The sequence below is a fragment of the Agelaius phoeniceus genome, chromosome 9 (assembly GCF_051311805.1).
Source record: "Agelaius phoeniceus isolate bAgePho1 chromosome 9, bAgePho1.hap1, whole genome shotgun sequence".
Taxonomy (NCBI): Eukaryota; Metazoa; Chordata; class Aves; order Passeriformes; family Icteridae; genus Agelaius; species Agelaius phoeniceus.
The window spans coordinates 8,034,186-8,054,705 of NC_135273.1; the positions used below are offsets into that span (position 1 = coordinate 8,034,186).

The 20,520-nt window shown below is 41.6% G+C and overlaps 1 protein-coding gene across 7 annotated transcripts in view; it reads left to right on the plus strand.

Annotated features, from left to right (window-relative positions):
- Positions 1-20,520, plus strand: part of ABLIM1 (actin binding LIM protein 1) — a 190,751-nt gene that overhangs the window by 84,411 nt on the left and 85,820 nt on the right. For all 7 annotated transcript variants that reach the window (XM_077182837.1, XM_077182840.1, XM_077182839.1 and 4 more), the window contains exons 2-4: positions 6,187-6,321; positions 17,304-17,487; positions 18,934-19,043. In XM_077182837.1, coding sequence (XP_077038952.1) covers positions 6,187-6,321; positions 17,304-17,487; positions 18,934-19,043 — 429 coding nt within the window. The remainder of the gene's footprint in view (positions 1-6,186; positions 6,322-17,303; positions 17,488-18,933; positions 19,044-20,520) is intronic.

The window sequence follows — 20,520 nt, forward strand, 5'->3', positions numbered from 1 at the left end:
TTGGCACACTGTAGGAGTGATACAGATAAATTTGCAGGAAGAAAGAGCTTTATAATGCTTCTTCAGATCTGATTTGAATGGCAGTAGTATGAGCTAGCTGCAGTCTAGGATTTTCCCTTAGGCTTTCTCATACATGTGTAGGCAAGCAGCTCACTAGTATCTCTTCATGGGAGTGCCTCCTTCCAGGATTTCCTGGAATTCCTGAAGATCCCTGTCAGATACCTGTTGCTAATGACTGCAGTAATATCTTTATCAGTCCCTGGCAGCTGGGAGGTTTGATTTCCCTCTCAGGCACTGCTTGGTCACCTTACCTGATAGGATTCTTACAGATTTGAGATTCAAGAACTGAGTCTGCAGATAAGCAAAATGACACTGCATTTTTCACCCCTTCTTTTAAATAGATATTTCAGTACCTCCTCAGTCTCCACTGTGCTGGGCTTTTACAAAAGAGGAATTCCTTGGAGACTCTATGGGCTACAGACAGACAGGCTTTACAAACCAGGGGTTACAGGCTCTTATCTCTGAAAGAAGCACAAAAGATGGGAGAAAATGACTTCTCTCTTTACAATAGAGCATGGAGAAGAAGTGATAAGGCAGATTCCATTCTTGAACTTGATTCTCTGGTGTCCCCAGCATCTTTCAGCTCAGAGAACATTTTTTTCCCAGCTTGTCATGCTGTGCACAGTGCCCACCTGCCTCCCTCTGGCCTGACCCAAGCCAGGGGCTGCCCAGCTGCATTGACAGGGAGCTGCTTGGCAGCATCAAACAATGAGGGAACTTTGTTTTTAAACCTTCAAGTGTTGAACTGCAAATCCTTTAAATTAGTTAAGCAATCAGAGCCTGTAGGCACACAGTGTGTGGGGATGGGGAGTGGGGCTGTGGCTGATCCCCATCCCCAGTGGGCACAGCTGTGAGCAGCACTGACAGCAATGAGCCATGGAGTGCCCAGGGACACTGACCAACACCAAAGGAGCAGAGAGCACACAGGGGCAGTGCATCAACATGAGGGGTAAAAGGTTGGGCTGAAGGACAAGAAGGGCCAGTGCTTGCAGCCTGCTGAAGTGGTGTGGTGCTGCTCTGTATGGGTTGATGCTTTCTGACATTGTATGGCCACACTCTGTGTATTGTGGCCATCTCAGCTGTGACATGGGCTGTGACAGCAGTCTCCAAAGCCATGTCAGGTAACACAGACATGAAGGGCAGAGTGAGAGTTGTGTGCAGAAAGCTTTGGTTGCATTTACTGCTGTGGCAATCTCAAGCACAGTCCTTTACTTTGATTGCTGAAAGCAGAAAGGAGTGAGGAAATTTTATAACAGGCAAAGAACGTGGAGTAGTTTCACACAATTACATCTCTGCTTTATTATTTTTTTTTTTTGTCCTTAATAGTTCAGTCTCCAGCCAAGAAAACACAGTAGCTGAAAATCAGCATTTCAGAGAACATGCTGCCTGTGTCAGGCCACTCCTGAGATATAAATGAAAAATCTGTGACATTCTGAGGATCCCCTTGCCCATGCTGCAGTGAGCACAGCCTGTTCTCAGTGCTGTGCAACACAGCCCAGAGGTTGAGGAGATAAAAGTCACAGAGATTCTGTATCCTGGCTAAAGCTTGAAGTTACACATTCTACAACATGGCTAGGGTTGACTCAGCATGGCTTCAGGTTTATTTGTGGAGGTATCCATGCAAATGGAAAAATGATTAAAATTCACTTTTAAAAGACCAGTAGCCCATATCATCACCTTTAAATTTAGAGGAAGCTTTTTTTTTTTTTTTTGCAGTTTAGAGTAGAGCTGAACTAAAAATAATTTGGTGTGACTCCACCTTGCAGCATTCCCACAGCAAGGTGGTTCCCAGAAGCTTTTCTGACTTCCAGTTAAAAGCCAAGGTACTTCCTGGCTTGCAGCAGATACATGGAGTCTTGCCAGCAAGAATCTCAGCTAGCAATCCCTTAGCTTGAGCCTTTGGTTTCCTAACAGTTCTGTGTTCAGGGAGGGAATAATTAATAAAGAAGGCTGCAGTATTTATTGTCATTGTTTTCTTTATTTCTTTATTCAACTGCTTACTCTTCAGCTCGTTGCTGGAATTTCCATTTCAGGAAGGTTTGTTGTGAATACTGAGGTCTAATTTCTAGCTGATGCAACAAAAAATAATTGTTTTTAAACCCTCAGACAATGATCTGCTGTAAAGAAAACACCCCAACAGAACAGTTTTCAACTTTGCACAGCAAATTAAGTCTTTAATTTTGCTCAGAAAATGCCTTTGGTTTCTCATATGAACATTGAGTTGTGGTCTTTTCTGTCTCTTTTTGTTTTTAATTATTTCTTTGCAGGTCTGGGATTATTTTGAGATGTTTAGATAAAATGCAGTAACAAGTACTCTCAAGTTGTTGGAGTTGCTTTGAATTTACATCCATATAGTGCAGTTGCAAAATGTAATGAAATCAACATTGCTTGATTCACAAGGAAACATAAGGAATGACAAAAATAATGGTGATGTTAGCACAAAGCAACACTGCAATGACAAAGACTGTTTTCCTCACAGCTGAAGGTGCTATTGATTTTTCTCTGTTCTTTTTATTTTGTCCTGACTTAAATTATGTAATCCAGACTCCCCAGTTGTCCCAGTCAGCGTATGTGTTACTCTGGGTAAATTGGATATTTAATGGGACATTGATTTGTCTTATTTGAAGCCTAAATGAGTTTAAGAAAGCATTAATTATTCATTGATTATTCATTTAAGCTGGTCTTGAGTAGAAGTCCCAACCTAGCTTGTCTTGAAAAGTTCTTCTTTGTGTATCTCTGACCAGAGATTTTATTCATTAATATTAAAAAAAAAAAAAGTCTTCAGGCAGTGCCCAGCACAAAAGCACCCATGCACCTTGTCATGCTGGTTGGGCTGAACTGGGCTGTGACAGCTTTGAGTGGAGACAGGTTTCAGTTCACATCCTTGAACTGGAGCTGGCCAATACTTAACCTGAGTTTGTGCTCCACACCCGTGCTGTGAGTGGGCACTTGATGCTCTGAAGACAATTGTGAGCCTGGTGCTGAGGCAAGAAGGTGACTGGCTGTCCTGGGTGCTTGTGTGGCTCCCTCCATCCCTGCAAACCTTGTCATGGGATTTATTCTCACACTAGGTTCAGGTTAACAGTGCTGTTGCACCTGGTTTACAGTCCCTGGCACTGAAGACACAGAGAAACTAAAATATTCAGATAACTTAATTTTAGTTTTAGGTCCCAGGCTCAGTGACTTAGCTGAAGTTAACTGTATGGCTTTATTCCTTTAGGGTTGGGGGATATCATCATAGAGCCCAGATACCTGTTGTGGAGCAGGGGTTGGAATCTGGGTTATCCAGATTCTAAATCCGTGTCCTGTCACTGATTATACTGTCTGGAGTCTGTTGTAATTGTCTTAGACACGATCTAGAGTTGCCTTATTACATCATGTGCAGTCTGTGATGCCTGGGAAGATCCCTGCAGTTGTGGTGGGGAGGGTTGGTGCAGGCAGAGCCTGAAATCTGGACTCAAGGTGTGAAATCCCTGCAAGGAGACGAACCCAGGTCCTGACTCTGACCTTTTCAGACCCAGAGCAGCTTAAAACTGACATGTCCAGTGAGCTGACTGGACTTCAGTCAGAAACATACCAATAAACTGCTTGTAAAGGTATTTCTCTTTGTTTTTTCTTCAATTCCCTGTTGTGTCCTCACTGGTAACTATGAAAGGTCACCTCTGCCACTGAACAGCCTCGTGTGTGTTGCGTGCATCCAAAGGAAAAAGCTTACAAGCAATTCCTTACAGGAGGGTGAAAGTCAATTATTCAATTTTGACCTACAATGCTAAATGGAGGCCAGTAAGACAAGCACCATAATTAGCTTCACTTAAGAGATCAGTCTGGAAATAGCAACTAACAGTATTTGTATTCATTTAAATGGCTTTAAAGGCAGAACTGGAAAGAAGCTGCATCATTGGACTAGCCTTGAAAATTGTTATTTACTCTCCTGTAAAGAGCAGAGGCTTGTGTTTCAGATCAATACCAGAAGATCTGGAACCTGGTGTGCAGAATGTCAGAGTGCCCTACACATGTGAGGTGGAATAAGGAGAATGTTGCAGGTACAGATTTCACATTGCACCATATAAATCTTAGGGAGCATTTTCCCAAATTCTTCATCAATTTCTTGAGAGCAACTTTAAAGGCCACACTGTTAACTTCAGCTTTCATCAGGTCCATCTCAGGTTGTCTGAATCTGAGAGGGAATTTTGCTCATAATAATTTAATTAGCTAACAGTCTTCCCTATGTTTGTCTTTTAATCATTCTTTCTTTCCTTCTTTCTTTATTTCCTTCTTTCCTATATATTTCCTTGGTTGCTAGTGAATAGTTTAGTTTGTAAGAATAATAACTTCCACTCCAGGAACAGTATTGCATTGCAGACTATTAGATGAGGTTCACTCAAGGTAAGGCATTCAGTGAGCTTTTACTTCACTGGAGCTGCTAATTGAAATACTGGTTGGCATTACCAGCTGAATTCTGTTCTCCAGGATGGGCTGAATAACTGCTCAGGGGAAATAATTTAAGTGAGGCTACCAGAAAAAGAGGTATTAAAAACATTGAGCTTGAGTAGAAGAATTCAACCATTTTCTTTGAAATTTGGGGTTGGAGATATGAGTGGTGTTAGGAAGAAGAGCATAACAGTTACCATATTAGGCTGGCTGGACTTATAACAGAAATTGCTTAGAATATTTTTTATTCTCTGTTCTTGATGCTTTTACTCCTCTAATCACATATTCAACTTTTATTTTTAATCTTGTATTTATGTAATGCAAAATGATAGCAGCATTTCTTCAGTAAGGCATTTATAAGGGAGAATGATATAAAAAGACTTCATGGAGTGATGGAGCTTTTCCCCTAGAAATCCACTGAAGAAGGGGAGGAATCTGGTGCAGTAAATCTGAGCAAGATGTCTGTTAGATTGCTGCATAAGCAGTAACCTGAAAAACAGCATAGTCCTGGCTGGGGTGGTGCCAGGAACTGATCAGGAAAGGAAAAGATCTCGAGAAAATTCTGAAGATATTTTCCAGTGACAGTGAGAGTGATGTATCAGCACTCAGTCCTTTGCAGGCCAGGGAAAGTAGGGCAGGAGTGGTGTAAAGACAGAGGCGTGGGCAGAGGTGTGTTTTCTCTGAAATGTTCTGATGAGCACCACTAGTTTGAGAACAATATTACAAGGAGAAAGGCTTCCTACTGCTAGAATGGGATGTGGGAGGGAGAATTGAAGGAACATAGGTTTGTTTGGGAACATTCTGGGTAATACTTTCCACTTCAAACAGTTCAGTTGAGATGAAATCTTGCTCCAGCTTACACCCGTGCACTTCTGTTAGGGCCCCAAGCTGCCACATCTGAAGAGAAAGTTAAACGTGTTTTACAGAAGCCAAATGTGGAGCAATTAAACTTTTATTACAACAATGAAATCCACAAACTTTTCCTGTTCCTATGCAAGCTCTGCTCTGGGTGGTTAGGTGATTACCACTGCCTGGAATTGTGTCTCCCTGACAATATTGCAAATACGTGGGTAGTTACTGCCTATTCATAGTATCTCTAATTTGCATGCAGAGAGTAATTTCTGCTAGAATTGATGGGAGTAGAGACAAATAATATTGGCTTCTTTTCTCTTCAGGAGTGCTTTCCCTGCATTAGGTATCTGCTGTAGCAAAAAGGAGATGTTTGTAGTTTATTTTTAGTGTAGCCATTTGCATACAGACTATCTGGTTCATCTGGTTTCCCAGAACTTGATTTGGAATTGCTTTCCTTACATCCTTTTTGCTTGGGTTATATAGTTTCTTGGATTAAATTAGTTTGTACTTTCCTTGTGTGCTCATCCAATGGTTTGCACACACTCATGTTCTTGGAAAGAAAATGGCAGGCATTCTGAAACACTTTGTGGCACTGACACTGTGGGGGGAGTTTTTCCTCCTCTTTCTGTAGCAGCCTCAATGGAAAGGAGCAGTAGCTGATGTGAATGTCTTAAACTACTGGTTTATGAAAAGACTATATTTAAATAAAATGGTTAATTTTTTAGATGAGCATAAAATGTGACCAGATACATGGTGTAAAGTGTCTGAGAACACAGAGTTTTGTATAGGAAAAAATACTCTTTTTGTTTGGGTTGAAATATTTTTTATTTGTTTGCTTTCCAGTGGCCCATCCTCAGGAGCCCCACCACCCCTCTGAGAAGCCAGTCATCCACTGCCACAAGTGTGGGGAGCCCTGTAAAGGTGAAGTGCTCCGAGTTCAGGCCAGACACTTCCACATCAAATGCTTCACCTGCAAAGGTAAAACCTGGACATTCATCTGTTAGAAATGACTCCATTTGTGCAAATGTGCCTTGGAACACTGATGGGAGGTTGTGCTTCCTGCCACCAACCCATTAAAAATATTCTCTTTGCTCAGTACCTGAAGGATTTGAAGGTGGGAAGGGCAAAGAAAGGTGGTGATACTTAGGAACATTCTGTCTTTTTGGTCTAAGTGCTTTTTCAAGAATCTGGAATTGTTTGGTTTTGGTTTTTTTTACCTCTTGATAGCAATGACTGTCTTTCATTAAGGATAGTTATGAAAATTAAGGTCCTTTGTACTCAATTGACTGCTGAAAGTACCTGCTTTCAAAAAACCCACCAGAAAGGTTCTGCAAAGGTGCTCTAAGGCTTTGTGCCATGGAGCTGCCTTGGGAGTGGGGATAGTGCTGCCCATCCCACAGAGGGAGGACCTGAGGGGCTCTTGGCAACTCCAGCTCATGCCACTGAGCCCTCTGTGACCACAACAAAGACTCACTGTGTTTTTTTACAAAACAGAGGTTTAATGAAGCGTTAAATAATTGTAAAACTATGCTTTGAGAATTCATTGCCTTTGAAGATGGGTGCCATGGAGCAGGAGGCAACCCTGGCTCCTTCATGGAGTTTCTGTTTAATGAGCAACAATGTAAAGTTGGCTGAATTGAGTAACCACAAAACGTGGGATGAAAGCTGAGAATAAGGAGAAATACCCAGGTCCATGTGCAACCACTGTGTGCCACAGTCAGTCCCAGCTCAGCACAGGGTAGATACAGCACAGGAAGGGATTCAGGCTCCAGGTAAATGTGGCAGAGCTGATGGCAAACATGGAGAAAGGTGCTGGAATAAATCAGAGTCACTGGGCAACTAAAAGACAGCAGCGGAACCAATACCACCTAGTTTTTCACTTCTATTAAACCCCAGTTATCTTTTCTGAAAGTCCATATCTAGCTTGTATACTGCAGATTCAGACTTTGAATAGTGTCTCCAGCCCAGTTCCTGAGTTTCAGTTATATTTTTCATGTTCCAAATGTGGGTGGAATACTTGTGTGGTTGCTCTGTTCTTCCGCTTCCTGAATATATGGAATATAGCAGAAAATAGAACTAGTTGTTTTCCTGTGTTACTAAAGGTTTTCTTTAAAAGGTCACTTGAATTATTTGTATGCTGAAAAATCAGTATCTAGAATCTAAGAAATTGTTTATTAACTGTGGTTTTTAGTTAGATACAGCTTGATAACTTAAAAAATGCTTACCTTTCACCTAGATATTAACATATTTTACCTGTGCCAATCTGGAGTGGCATCAGCCCATCCTAGAGGGCACCGTGGAGCTCTGTCTGCCCTATTTCTGGAATGCTTGGGGAAAAGCATATCTCTCTCTCTTCATTACAGCTGCTGTATTTCAAGCAGTACTTGATGCCATATAATCCCTGAGCAGTTCAAAACCAGCAGCTATTTGTTTATTTTCTTGTTCCTGTCCATAGTGAGTAGTGGTCTCAATTTACAGAAGATCCTGGATTAGGATATTTTCAGCATCAGGCCACCTGAGACCCCCTTGAGTCACAAATTCAGGCCAGGCATCAGAGTCCTTAGGACCTCCTGATAAAGAAGGGGGCAGATGGAGCAGGGCTTTGGAATTGTTGTCCTGATGAATTCACCACATTAATCTTGCTTTTTTTAGGAAGGGTGAGGTCTATTTTCTTCTTTCACTTGTGTTTTAGTTACTTACTCATAAGCTGCTTTTGTGCTTTGACTATTCTGTTGCAAGACTGGATTTACTAGTATACTTTTTTTGGTTTTGTCCTTTCCTTCCCTAGAGGAATGTCTCAACTTATTGTAGCTTCTGTTTATGATGACAGTTTAAGATTCTGTAATAATATTGACCTTATGAGTGCTTGCATGAAGATCACCAGAGAAAGGAGAGCTATAGAAATAATTCTTGCTGGGGGAAATGAAACTATGATTTGTACCATTAGCTTGTTAAGGAAATGGAGGAAAGTAAATCCAATTTGAACTGAGAAGGGCCAGAGCTGAATGTTAGAGACTTTTCTCATGCTGTTCATTCAGTCTGTGCCTTATTAGTTGGGTTTGTTGTCTGAGTGTTATCTTTTTAGAGTTCATTTGTCTTCACAGGGAGAAAGGAAAGGGCTGTGAATGGGAGATTGCTCCAAGTCCCGTTTTGAATGTTTTACCTGAGCTGCAGATCTTGTTTATTGTTATTTGAGTGCAGTTTTTGTTTAAGCCACATAGTTATTTACTCACATTGCATGTTGTCTGACCATATGGTTTATACAAGTGGGACACAGCTGTTCAAGTAAGTGGTTTTCTTCCCTCTTAGTCTGATGGGTTTTTAATATGACATGACTTCAACTCTACAGGAGGTGGACTTAGACTCCCCTCAGTTTATAAAGTATGTTGTTAGGCAGCAAAACCAACAGATACTGGGACCGGGATGTATCAGCTGCATCCACAGGTGGCTTGGTTATCTTTTCTTTTTTGTATACTAAACTTTGCTCTAGAGACTGCATCTCCCATCTATAGCATGAAAGACTTGAACAAGCTCACACTTGTCTGTTTTCATACCTGCTGAAAGTGTTTAAACTTTTACCCACAGATTTAGAAGATGTGGGAAAAATCCATTTCTTGATAAGGCTGTCATAGAGTCACAGAGCTTGTGTGTGATGTTCTTTGCTCTGTATGTGATTCCTTTTTATTATTGCCATCCACGCTCTCAACTTTGTTTTTACATCATACTGTTAAATGTATTGGATGTGCTTGTAGTGCTGCTTCCCCAGGTTGTGTCAGAGGCTCTTAGGCACTCCATGACTGCTTGGCATGCCTGTCAGTGGTGGCAGTGGCACTGCAGGAGCACGGTGACTTTCCTCTCCATGAGCATCAGCCAGCTCAGGACAGGCTCGTGCGTCCCGTAACGTGAGCAGACAGCCGCCCTCCCCAGGAGCTCTGTCCATCTCTGGGGTCTTTCTAAGAACAGAGGAGCTGCTTCCTGCCAAAGGTGACCAGTAAAACCTGCACTGACTGACGTGTTCCCATGGCCCCAGATAAGATGGAGCTGGCTGGGGCTGTGCCTTGGAGAGCCCTGTGTCTCCAGCTGCTGGATCCTGTCTGCCCTGCTGCTTCTATTTGTGGCTCCCGACAAGAGCTGATAGGAAAACAAAAAAGCTGAAAATGGTGTGGCTGTCCCCAGGAAGGGGAGCTCTGCCATCCTCCTGATAGGCAAAGAATTTCAGGCAGGCAGCAGCTGACTGGGAGCTGGAGTTAACTGGGAATGATGGACAGAGGAGGGATAAGAGCCTTTTAGGAGTGCAGCTCCTGGAACAGCATTCAGAGCAGTTGGCTTTGGCTGTTTCATGACAAAGTCCCTTACCTTGCCAGGGAATAACTCTGGTTTGTGTTACAAATGCAAATTTAATAGGATTCTGCATTACCTCCTGGTGTAATAAATAAGCTTTAAGGTCTGTTTTAGCACGAGTGCATTACTCTTACCAATCCAAATTGTTAATCTTTACAAGGCAATGGAAGCAGCAGGCTGAGAGGAGGGAAGGTTAGATGAGGAGGTTGAGCTAGAGACATCATTGGGTTTGTCTGAAATAAACATTACCATTAACAAGAATTAATTAGTGGCTTATGAAGAAGTAAAAGTTTTTCTTGTAAGCATCTATGTACACGAATAACTTTTCTGGAAAAACTAAGACTAGTCACTGCAATGCTGTTCCATATGTAAATGTGTGTGGGATCAGGCCCTAAATTACAATGTGCATGAGCAGAGATTTTAATATCTCAATTTAAATTGTGATCTGATACAAATGATAATTTTCTGCCATTGTCAGTTGATTACAGTTCACTTTACCCTATTGCATGTACTAGCAGAGGAAACTTGGAGGCTAGCAAAATTGCTATAATAAGGCTTCATTATTAAGCCTGTGATTCATCTTTTGGGTTAGAGGGAAAAGCTGGTTTCAGTACACTGTATTGCTTAACAGAAAAAGCTTTAAGCTTTCATAGTAACAATGTAAAAGTTTACATAGCTTGATTTTGGTGCATGTAGAGATTGGCGGAATTATCTTAGCAAGATAGTGTAGTGTTTGTGGTAGGAGTGTTTCAAATAGTAGATTTGTGATGTCATATATGAATTGTAAAACTTAGATTTTTTTATAGAAATGTAGACTAAACAAAAATTTAATCTCATAATTAAGCAATCCTGCCATAAGAATATGGATGGTGTCCTTAAGTTTTTTAGTCCTCGCTATCACAGAATCCTGGAATGGTTTGGGGTGGGAGGGACTCTGAAATCATGTCATTCCAGCCCCTCTGCCATGGGCCAGGTTGCCAAATCACTAGAACAGGTTGCTCAAAGCCCTGTCCAGCCTGGCCTTGAACACTTCCAGGAATGGGATATCTGCAATTATGTGGAATAAAGGTCAGGTGAAAATGTTTTACTGTGTATCAATGTTTCACATGCTGTAGTGATATCAAATATCAAGAGGCAATTACCTGCTAATAATCTTGCTAATTATAAGGCAAAGCCACGTCCTGGCATCCAGGAAGCATTCCACAAACCCAGAGTATTCCACAGGAAAAAAAAAACATTAAGCTTCTATTAAAACATTGTTACAAATCAGCATAAAGCAGTTTCTTAATTATGAAATAAATGTGGTAATTTTCCTCTCTTCAGTTAGATGTCTCTCGAGCTTAACTTGCAGAATCCCCTGTGGTGTGTTTGGGTTCCAGGCACAGGTCTGGGTTTTTCATGTGATGACTTTTCAAGGCTCCATCATCTGCAGTTCAGTGAGCCTGACAGGGAGGGAGGAGGCTTCCTAAGTTTGGGTTTTGGGATGCTCTGTAATCCTTTGACTTTGAACTGGATCTTCCTCCCTTGAAGAACTGGGAAGAAGTCAGGGTCATGTAAGCAGACACTATATCAACAGGTTGGAATGTGTTTTAAATCATTAGTTCTTTGACCTTTGCTCTGTCATCAGATTGCTTCAGTGGCAGCAGGAGGAGGCTGCAAACAGGCTGCTGGGCAGTGCTATTAATAGTTCAGTGTCAGGGAAAGTTTAAATATGAGGCCATTCTTGTAGTAGATGTCCAGTGCAGTGTTTGAAAAGATCTCTGCATTTTCACAAATTCTTCTGGAACAGAAACTGATGTGTGGATGTGATAACACACATGTGGGTAGAATGTGCTCCTTCCTGAGCATCATGAAATTATATGAGGTCACTTGAATCTGTGAATCACCAAGATCCAGGTGGAAATGGGAATCTGTTCTTTCAGGGAAGCTAACAGAGGTTAAAGTTTCTCCCATGCCAGGGAATGGAGTTCAGATGTGAATTCATGCATTCAGGTAGCTTGATGTGAAATCAAACCTCAGTGAAGCTGTGAGACTAATTGCCATTTCTGCATTTACATATCTTAGCTGCTGTGTCTTGAAGACTGCTCTTCTTGCAGGGTGCTTCTGGCATTTCACTTCAGGTTCAGTTTCTTCCCAATCTGAGGTGGATCCTTACTTTTCTGTTGGGGTTAGAATACTATTAATGACAAGTGATTGATACCAATCTTAGTTTTGGGCTTGAGGTCTCTTCAGAGACCGAACATTTGACAGGAAATGAAATTAATTGCACTACTTGGCTGATACTGATGAATGCTGACAGATGCCATGTCAGATTTTAAAAAGCTACAGGATCCCTTTGGAAGTAGAGGAGCAGCAGGATGATTAACAGGTGCCTGATGAGCAGGGCAGAGCATCCTCACAAAAATACAGAAAGTTTCTTGGCTTTGTGGTCAGTGCATCCTTCATCTGCTTGGCTTGGATGAGGTTTGGCTTTGTTCTATCCTTAAACTCCTGGTTTGCTTATTTAAAATCTTTTTAGAGAGATGTTTCCTCTAGATGGTTACAGTCAAGCCATCCGAGGCTAAACTTTGACATTTTTCCACTGATTGCCTTTTCTTCAAGGTTCACTTCCCACAGACCTGTAAATGACTTTGATCTCCACCTCGTGCTTCGTTTAATGTGAAAGGTGTTTTAAATGGTCGAGTGATTCCTGCCATTGTTTCCATCCTGGTGCACAAACCACTGATTTTTCAGTGGGGAAGCTGTCACATTGCTGCACCACAGACAGCTGCTGTTTGCTTGCTGCTGTGCTCAGGTGTGAGCTGCTGGCTGCTGCATTGCTAGAAAGGCTGGAATTGTGCCAGTCAGGTGCAGACAGGAACAGCTCCCAGCACAGCATTGTTTGTGTCTCCAGTGCTGGAGGACTGAAGGCAGGGCCATGGCATGGGAAGCTGATCACGTTAAAGCTGAGCTCATCTGAGGCTCAGAATTCACTTTTGGTTTCAGCTGAGTTTCAGCCTGCATTGAATGCCCAGGGGCTGCAGTCAGGTGCCCACTGAGGGCTGCCTGTGACACGGTGACAGCGGCACTCGGGTGCTGCAGGCAGGGAGCTTGAACTGGAGCATCAGGGATTTCCATGGGAACAGAGAAAGGCCTGACTGGAGGCTAGAGGATGCTTCCCAAGGGGGATCTCAGACCAGTTTAGGAGAAGAAGGAAGAAATACAATCTAGTCTTTTGCTCAGGAAGTGTTTTAGCTGCTAAACCTTTCCTCTGCCCAATGCCAAGCATCATAAAAGCAGATTTTAAGGTCACCTGTGTTTGTTCCACGTTCATGTACTTTGACTTCCCAGCAAGTTTCTTGTGTCAGTCTGCTGAAATGAGAAGAGATTCCAGAACCACTGGGAATGCTGGACATCAAACAGCTTCAATCAAAATGCATCTCTCATCAGTGTATGACAGAAAAAAATCTCCAGTGACAGCAGTGTGACAAATGGTCACTGGGATCTCTGTTAGAGCTTTTGCAAACTGCTGCATTTCTTACTGGTGCCTTGCAATCTCCCTGCCAGGGTAGTGCTGCAGCACAGCATCTGAGATTTACTGTTCCTGTGTGCTTTTCTGATGATGCTTGGATGTAGGTTCATTCTTTAAATGAATAACACCATCAAGAAGAGTGTTGGTAAGAGGAGTAAAAGGCAGAACGAGACTTGGTTCATTTGAAATGCAGAAACTTTAAACTCTAAAAAGAACTTGAACCTTGCTTTCATCAATATGGGATTTGTTAAACTCTTATGTGGAAAAAAAAGAAACCAATTTTCCCTGTGTATTTTTTTGGATGTAGGTGATAAACTGAAACATTTCCAAATTCCTTTCTACCTTCAAACAAGAGATCCATTATGTCCTAAGAATAACTGTTGTATGACTATTTCCCTGCTTGAAAACAGCACCATTATTCCATGAAGCTGAAAAATACAAGAAGGAAATAAAATCCCAACAGGAAATTGAATTTGCACCTTATTTAATGCACAGTAACAAAGTAGATCATTAGAATTTTCTTAATGAATAGCATTCACTTCTGCAGACTGAGAGCCCAGATTCACAGACTCTCCTTGTGTGTTTTTTTCCTTCAGTGCTGAAACAATTTTTACTTAACATCAACATGGAGTTCAACTCTCCCTCACAGTAAGGCTATGGAGATCCCAAATAATGCTCAGTAGGATCAAATCCTACTTTTGTTCTCTTTGGAAAACTCTGATCTCTTCATTTTTGTCATCACCATTAAAACTTGGAAGTGACTTACCTTAAGAATGGTCCAGGTCTGGATCCACAGGCAGCTGGATTGCTCCTGACCAGATATTTCCATGACAGACCCTGGAGCTTTGGGAGCTCTCAGCAGCCCTGGACATATCTCCAGCCTTTTTGTGCTCCAGGGATGCAAAATAGGAGCTCCAGAGAGTAGCTGAAGACAGAAAAAGCTGGTGGGTGGGTGTTTTCCTTACAGTGGGAGGTAGAACTGTATTCCAGCTTATTCCATTCACAAGAGAGGCAGGATGGTTTGTTTGGAATATGAAATTCTTTGATATACAGAGAGAAAAGCTGAGTTCCTCCAAGAGCTTTTGAAGACAATGGTTTCTTCTTTCATTTAAAGAAAAGTGCTGGCTTTTTTTTTGTCTCTGTGCTTGTGGTACCTTAGGGAACAGAAATGCTCCCCAGAGTCTCCTGTTTCAGATGGAGGGTTTTGGTTATGAAAAACAGAATTTCTCCCATCATACTGAGCAGGAAGAATCTTGGGGAAATGTTTTTCTTCTGTAGAACTATTTCTGTGTGATGGATGTTTACAGAATACCTCTTGCTTTTTGCCTTCTCAAACACAATTTGTGCATCACTATTGGCTCCACAAAGTAATTCTTTCAGTTTTCCCATCAGTATAGGAAAAAAATAGTTTCATCTTTACAGTTAACTGCCATCATTTAGGTATAAATTTTTCTTTGATGACATGCTATGTGTGCCACAGCAGTTGCATAGATCACACCATCAGAATGAACTGTACATATGTTGAGTTCACAGCTGATTTCTCTTCCCTGCCTCTGCTGCTTGAGGCATGAACGGTGGTGGGCATATGGGCTTTCTTTTTAATAAAAGACAATTGCAATTCCTCCCGTCTTTTTTGTGTTTTTTCTGCAGCGACCATAAATATGTGTGCTAAGGCAGTATGTGTCAGCTTGAGGGGATACATTGTCAGAGCCAGGACTTCTGCACAGTTGCAAAAAGAAGGAAAAAGAGCTGTTCAAATCCCCTCCCTGTTACACACCACACTGTACATGGAGTGTGGTACAGCCTTGTTTGTCCTTTCTGATTTGATCTCTGACTCAAAGTGAAAGCAGCCGGCTGGAATCACATTTTTCCAGCCATGGCCCTTAACAGACTGGGTGACCCTTGTTTTTCCCATGTAGCTTAAAGCTGTGATTAGTGATAGGGACACATGTGCCAAATTGACTGCAAAAATCCCTTGTAATGTGGGGTAGCCAGGGCTTGTTTGTAATTCCTGCAGATTGGTGTGTGCTTCCTGCTGTGTGTGTGCCAGGGACGAGGGATCTGCTTGGGCCTGCGTCCGTGGCTGGCCAGGGTGGGAGGATTCAACTCAGACATTCTGAGATATTTGCAAAATGAGTTAGAGATTGGGTAGAAAGAAGACTTCATTAGGAAAAGGGCAGTAGAAAGAGATTCTTTCTGACAATAGCAATTGCTGTCTGTAAAAGACTTGTGAAATATTTAGCCCCTGTTTTCCTGATAGGCTTGAATCCCTGGGGTTGAGCCTAATAACTGTGAGTGCATGAACTCTTTCCTTCCAATTCTGTAGTAGTTTTTGCAAACAATGATCTGCCACCTCTTTATGATGCTGAAGCTGGGTTTTCAGAAGAAGCTAGAACAGAGGTGGTATTCAGAGTTACTTTTGATCATCCCAGCTTATTAGAGCCTTGCCTAGGCAGGTAGAGGGGGCCACAGTGACCAAATAAGTTCTTCAAAAAGTGACTCTTTGGTAGAACTGGGGATCATAGCAAAGAGCCAGAAAGTTCATACAGCAGCTCCTGAGGCAGACCCAGCTGCACACTGAGCACCTTCAGCTGGAGGCTAAAAAATAGATATACTTGGATGTTAAAGCTACAAGGTAAATTACAAACTAGGATTTAAATAATCACACAGACACGTGAGTACTCCATAGCACTTCATGAAGTTTAGCAGCTTCCAAAGCATCTTTTAAACATTAAAGCAGAATTCTCCATTTCTACGTGATTTAATGGTAAGGATCTGCCCAAAGTAACTTAGAGAAGCAAACCTATTGTAAGTAGGTTTTCCACTGGACCTCCAGTGGAAAATTGTGGTCTAGAGGTTACCTGTACATTCTGCCTAACAGGATATTTTACTCTTAATTTGAAAATAGTATTTTAAACAAAATAGAGATCAGTAGAAGAAAAAGAAGGACTGAAAATGGTTTTTTTTTCTGGATGTTTACCTAAAAAACAGCTTGGAACCTTTTTCAGCATTTTAACAGAGCCTTAACAGTAGTTCTTTGTAATTCTCCTCAGTCACTGATAATTGAGTTTTGGCTGCTTGTGGATTTAATGCCACCATGAAATGTAATTTGTTTGCGCATGGAATATTATCACTGTCTATGCAGAAATGTGAAACCGGAAAAATGCTGGTCCTGATACTGCTTTCCTTCTAAGCTGCATTTTAGTTCTGTTTATTGTTGTTCTATTAATTGTTGTTACAGTAGCAGTCATTAGACCTCCAGAGTTGGGCAAGAGACAAAGAAAACTTGCAATTCCTGCCCCAAATGCCTTGCAATTTTAATTTTCAAGGCAGGTAATTAGTAAGATACTAGCCCATTATAACAGCACTGAGGATGAATGTTGGGTACAATATTGTGCTTAGGACTTGTGGCAGAAAGAGGAATTGAACCCTAATCTTTCTGTATTTCCTATTTTAATTTTTCAAGGACTGTGTAACTGCAAGGACCTAGTGTACTGCTTATTTATTTTTCCTTAATACTCAGAATCTCTGATATTGAATATTTCTGATATTTGATCTGAAGTTACTTGAATCTTATGAAGGGGGATGAGATGGCATTCCTTGGAGAGTTAGGTTAACATACTAGATTGCTGTGAAGAGTGGTTTCTCTTACTGAATTACACAGATACAGCAATATACGGAGGAGCAGGAGGAGTGCCAGAAACCAAAGTGCCTGGGAGGAGCTGGGTATAAATTATTGGTGATACAGGGGAACACTAAATAGGTAGTTTCGAGTTCTTTGTTCAACCTAAGCTAAAGGCACAGTGTGAAATTCAATCTCCCATGGCACTTTCTCTTCGTGGGGTTTGGCTGTTAGAGGTAGGATTGCTTTCTGTCTCTGTGTTGACCAGAAATGCCAATGCAGGACTCTGAATATTTCCTCAAAGCAAACCAGGCACCAGGTTGTGATGTGTTCTGCTTTGAGTGAATAGGCATTTTACAGTGGAAAAAGTGCCAAGTCACAGAAATCCTTGACTGGCTCTTCACCCTTTTTACTGATACAATTGAGCAGCTAACATCCTTAGCAGTGATATTTTTCTAATCTGTGTGGTTTGTTTTTTGATTCCAGTGTGTGGCTGTGACCTGGCCCAAGGAGGCTTTTTTATAAAGAATGGAGAATATCTGTGCACCTTGGACTACCAGCGCATGTACGGCACCCGCTGCAACGGCTGCGGGGAGTTCGTGGAAGGAGAAGTGGTGACAGCTCTGGGGAAAACTTACCATCCAAGCTGCTTTGCCTGCACTGTCTGCAAGTAAGTCATCCCTTCAAACAACATGGCAGGAGCCCAGCTCAAGGAAAACACAAGGAAAGGTGTTGCCATCAGACGCAAGTCTCAAGACAGATTTCTCTTGCGAACGCATTTATTTTGTTATAGAAGATCTGCTGCGGATCTGACTTTAAAAGTCTTGAAAATGCCACTCATTTATATGGGGGACATGGCTTTTTTTTGACATGTAGTTCCCTGTTCTCAGAAAGTTACTCTCATGTCTGAAAGAATTAAGTGTCAGTCTTACACACTGAGATAATGATGTGAGTTCGGGTGATCAGCCCAGCTTAGTGGGGGAAATGAAGTGCAGCAAAATTCTGGATGCTACATTTGAGCTCTGAGGACAGTCCAACGTAAGAGCATGTGGCTATGGGACTACTGGGATTCCCCCTCTTCTCAAATACTCTTTCTTGTCCCCAGTAAGAGAACCACTCTTCAGTTCTGCAGCAAGTAATAAGGAGTTGGCTAAGGCTGTGTGGATCAGAGAGAGGTGGCATTTTAAACTCCTATCTCTGATAAGTAGTTGAAGTACTTTGTCCTTTAGCCTGGTACATTTTTCAAGCCCTTTTTTATTGAAAGAATGCTGCTTGTTTTCTGTTTTTAAGTAGTGTGTGAATTTACTGCGTTTTGGTAATCGTATAATGTATATGTTGCAGTTTTATTTCCAGTGTGAAACATGACATCAATTTTCTGTACATTGATTTGCATCAATCTTTTTATGTTGAATGAACAAAAGATGAGTCTTTGAAATAGATGAATGAAATTCAGTATTGCTGCTGATTTATTTTTGGCCCACTTATAGATGGCAGTGGAAAGGAAACCACGCCTGTTAGATTTTGTTTTGTTGAAATCAGCAGTAGATTTGCTAAGCAGTTTTGGAGTGAGGTTGGGGTCTGCACTCAGCAGTTAACACTCCTTATTAAAGATTTGGAGTTATTAAATGTTGCTCATCCTCCGATTTAAGCACCAAATAAGAGTTAACAGCAATGTCAACTTCTGCCTAACACACATTCTTAACATTTATGAGTGACTAGCTCCACATTCCTTCACCAACCTCAAGAACAGTTCTGATTCTTTGAGTTCTCTTCTGTATCATTTGCTACCCACAACATCAAGCTGAGACCATCATAAATGTAGGTGTTGTGTCTTAGCAGATTTCACTGTCTCTGCTATTCAGATAAAATATGTTTGATAATATTTTTAAAATGAAAATACAAGGCAAGTCTAACCTCTGCTCTGCTTGCATCCATGGATTGGATTCCTTCCAGTGCCTGGCTTTGCCAAGGCCACATTGCAGAAACTATTTGGCCTGAGTTTCTGTAAAATATTGATTGCGCTGGAGGAAGGCAGAAAAACTCAAGGCAGGGAGAACAGAGGAAAAATCTCTGGCATAACCTTTGCAAAAATACATTTTTCTCTTGAACTTTCCAGGCGTCCATTTCCGCCAGGAGATCGGGTTACCTTTAATGGAAGGGACTGTCTGTGTCAGATGTGTGCTCAGCCCATGTCCTCCAGCCCCAGAGAGCTGTCTGCCTCCAGCAGTAAGTTGCCATCTCATTCCTGAAGCCTCTCGCTTTTCCAGGCTCATCAGCATTTGATTGGAACTAACATAATGCAGTATTTTGGTGGTTTTATTTTTATTCGCATTTAGAAGAGTGAACTATGTTGAGAATTTCTGTGTTGGTTTTTTTTCTCTTCATTAAGTGCCTGTTACTACAGATGGGAAGAGACACTTAGACATTTCAATGTGAAAAAATGACTTTTCCCCAGTGACTGGATTTTTAAAAAGATTTTTTTTAAATTTTGCTTTGACAGGCACCAGAAAAGTATCTAAGTGATAAATCCTGAGGTTTCAAAGTTGGTAGAGTCTATTTCTTTAATGTATGATGGTTCAAGTTTAAGTATTCAAAAGCGGATGAAGTCAGAGGAAATTAATTTTCTTCTGCTATTTAAGAATTCAATTAAATTGTCCTTTAAAAGGAGTATCTACAGGATTATGCTTCCAGTAGACTGATGCCACAATGATACTGTGATCAGAACCTCAGGAAACCATTATAAAAGACATAGGAAGCAAATTAAAGGGAAAGATACAGAATAAAGAAAGTTTGGGAGGCAAGTTTAGCTGGCTTGCTGTTGGGTTTTAACACTTTTAAAAGGTAATTTGTAAATTACTGATATTAATCTCTGCCTCTGGTAGTTAATTTTTGTTAATCTTTGGGGGTTTCTTTCTCTGACTGCTGGATTGTACTCAGCACTCACCCAGTGTAGTTTTGTAAATCAAAATGGCTGCAGCTTTCCTTGTGACACCGGGTGGTTTTCCTTCAGGGAGAAACTGTGTATTTTCTCCTGGTACTTGGCTTTGAGATCCTGGGATTATAAAGTGCTATGGAAAGACAAAGATGGATAATGTTTGTGCTCCCTGGATGAGTCAAGTGAATCTCAGGATATCTGATTTGCCTGAGAACATGCAATCAAACCCTTAGACAAAGGGAAAATGAGAGACTTTTTTTGTTATTGTGCCTCTCTGTCTGGGAAGTAATGCTTTTCCACTATAATTGTAGATTTGCAACTGAAAATGCACAGGCCTAATCACTTAAGGAAGAATTTAGGAACCTGCAAAACGGCTTACAAGACTTAAAAGGCAACATAAAAATTTATGAGGCACTTCAGGCATCCAGAGAGTCCTTCCGAGACAGAGGAATGATGTGAAAATTGATATTTAAGGGGCAAAATTGGCAAGGAACTGCAAGGCATAGGGACCTTGGACAGTACTGATATTCTTTCTGTAAGCATGCCAGAGCACAGAGGAAGCTGGATCTGGCTCTCCAGGGGTGGCACACCTGTCCAGCAGCGTGGCACTTGCCACATGCCTGACTCCAGGTGCCAGAATGCCCCTAGAAAATGTCAGGTTGGCCTTGTCTGATACTTGGCAAGCCAGAGAGCTGGATACTCACCTGCCCACAGCCATACTCTCTGCTGGGATTGCTTCTTGGCTCCCACACTCCCATAGGTAGCAAA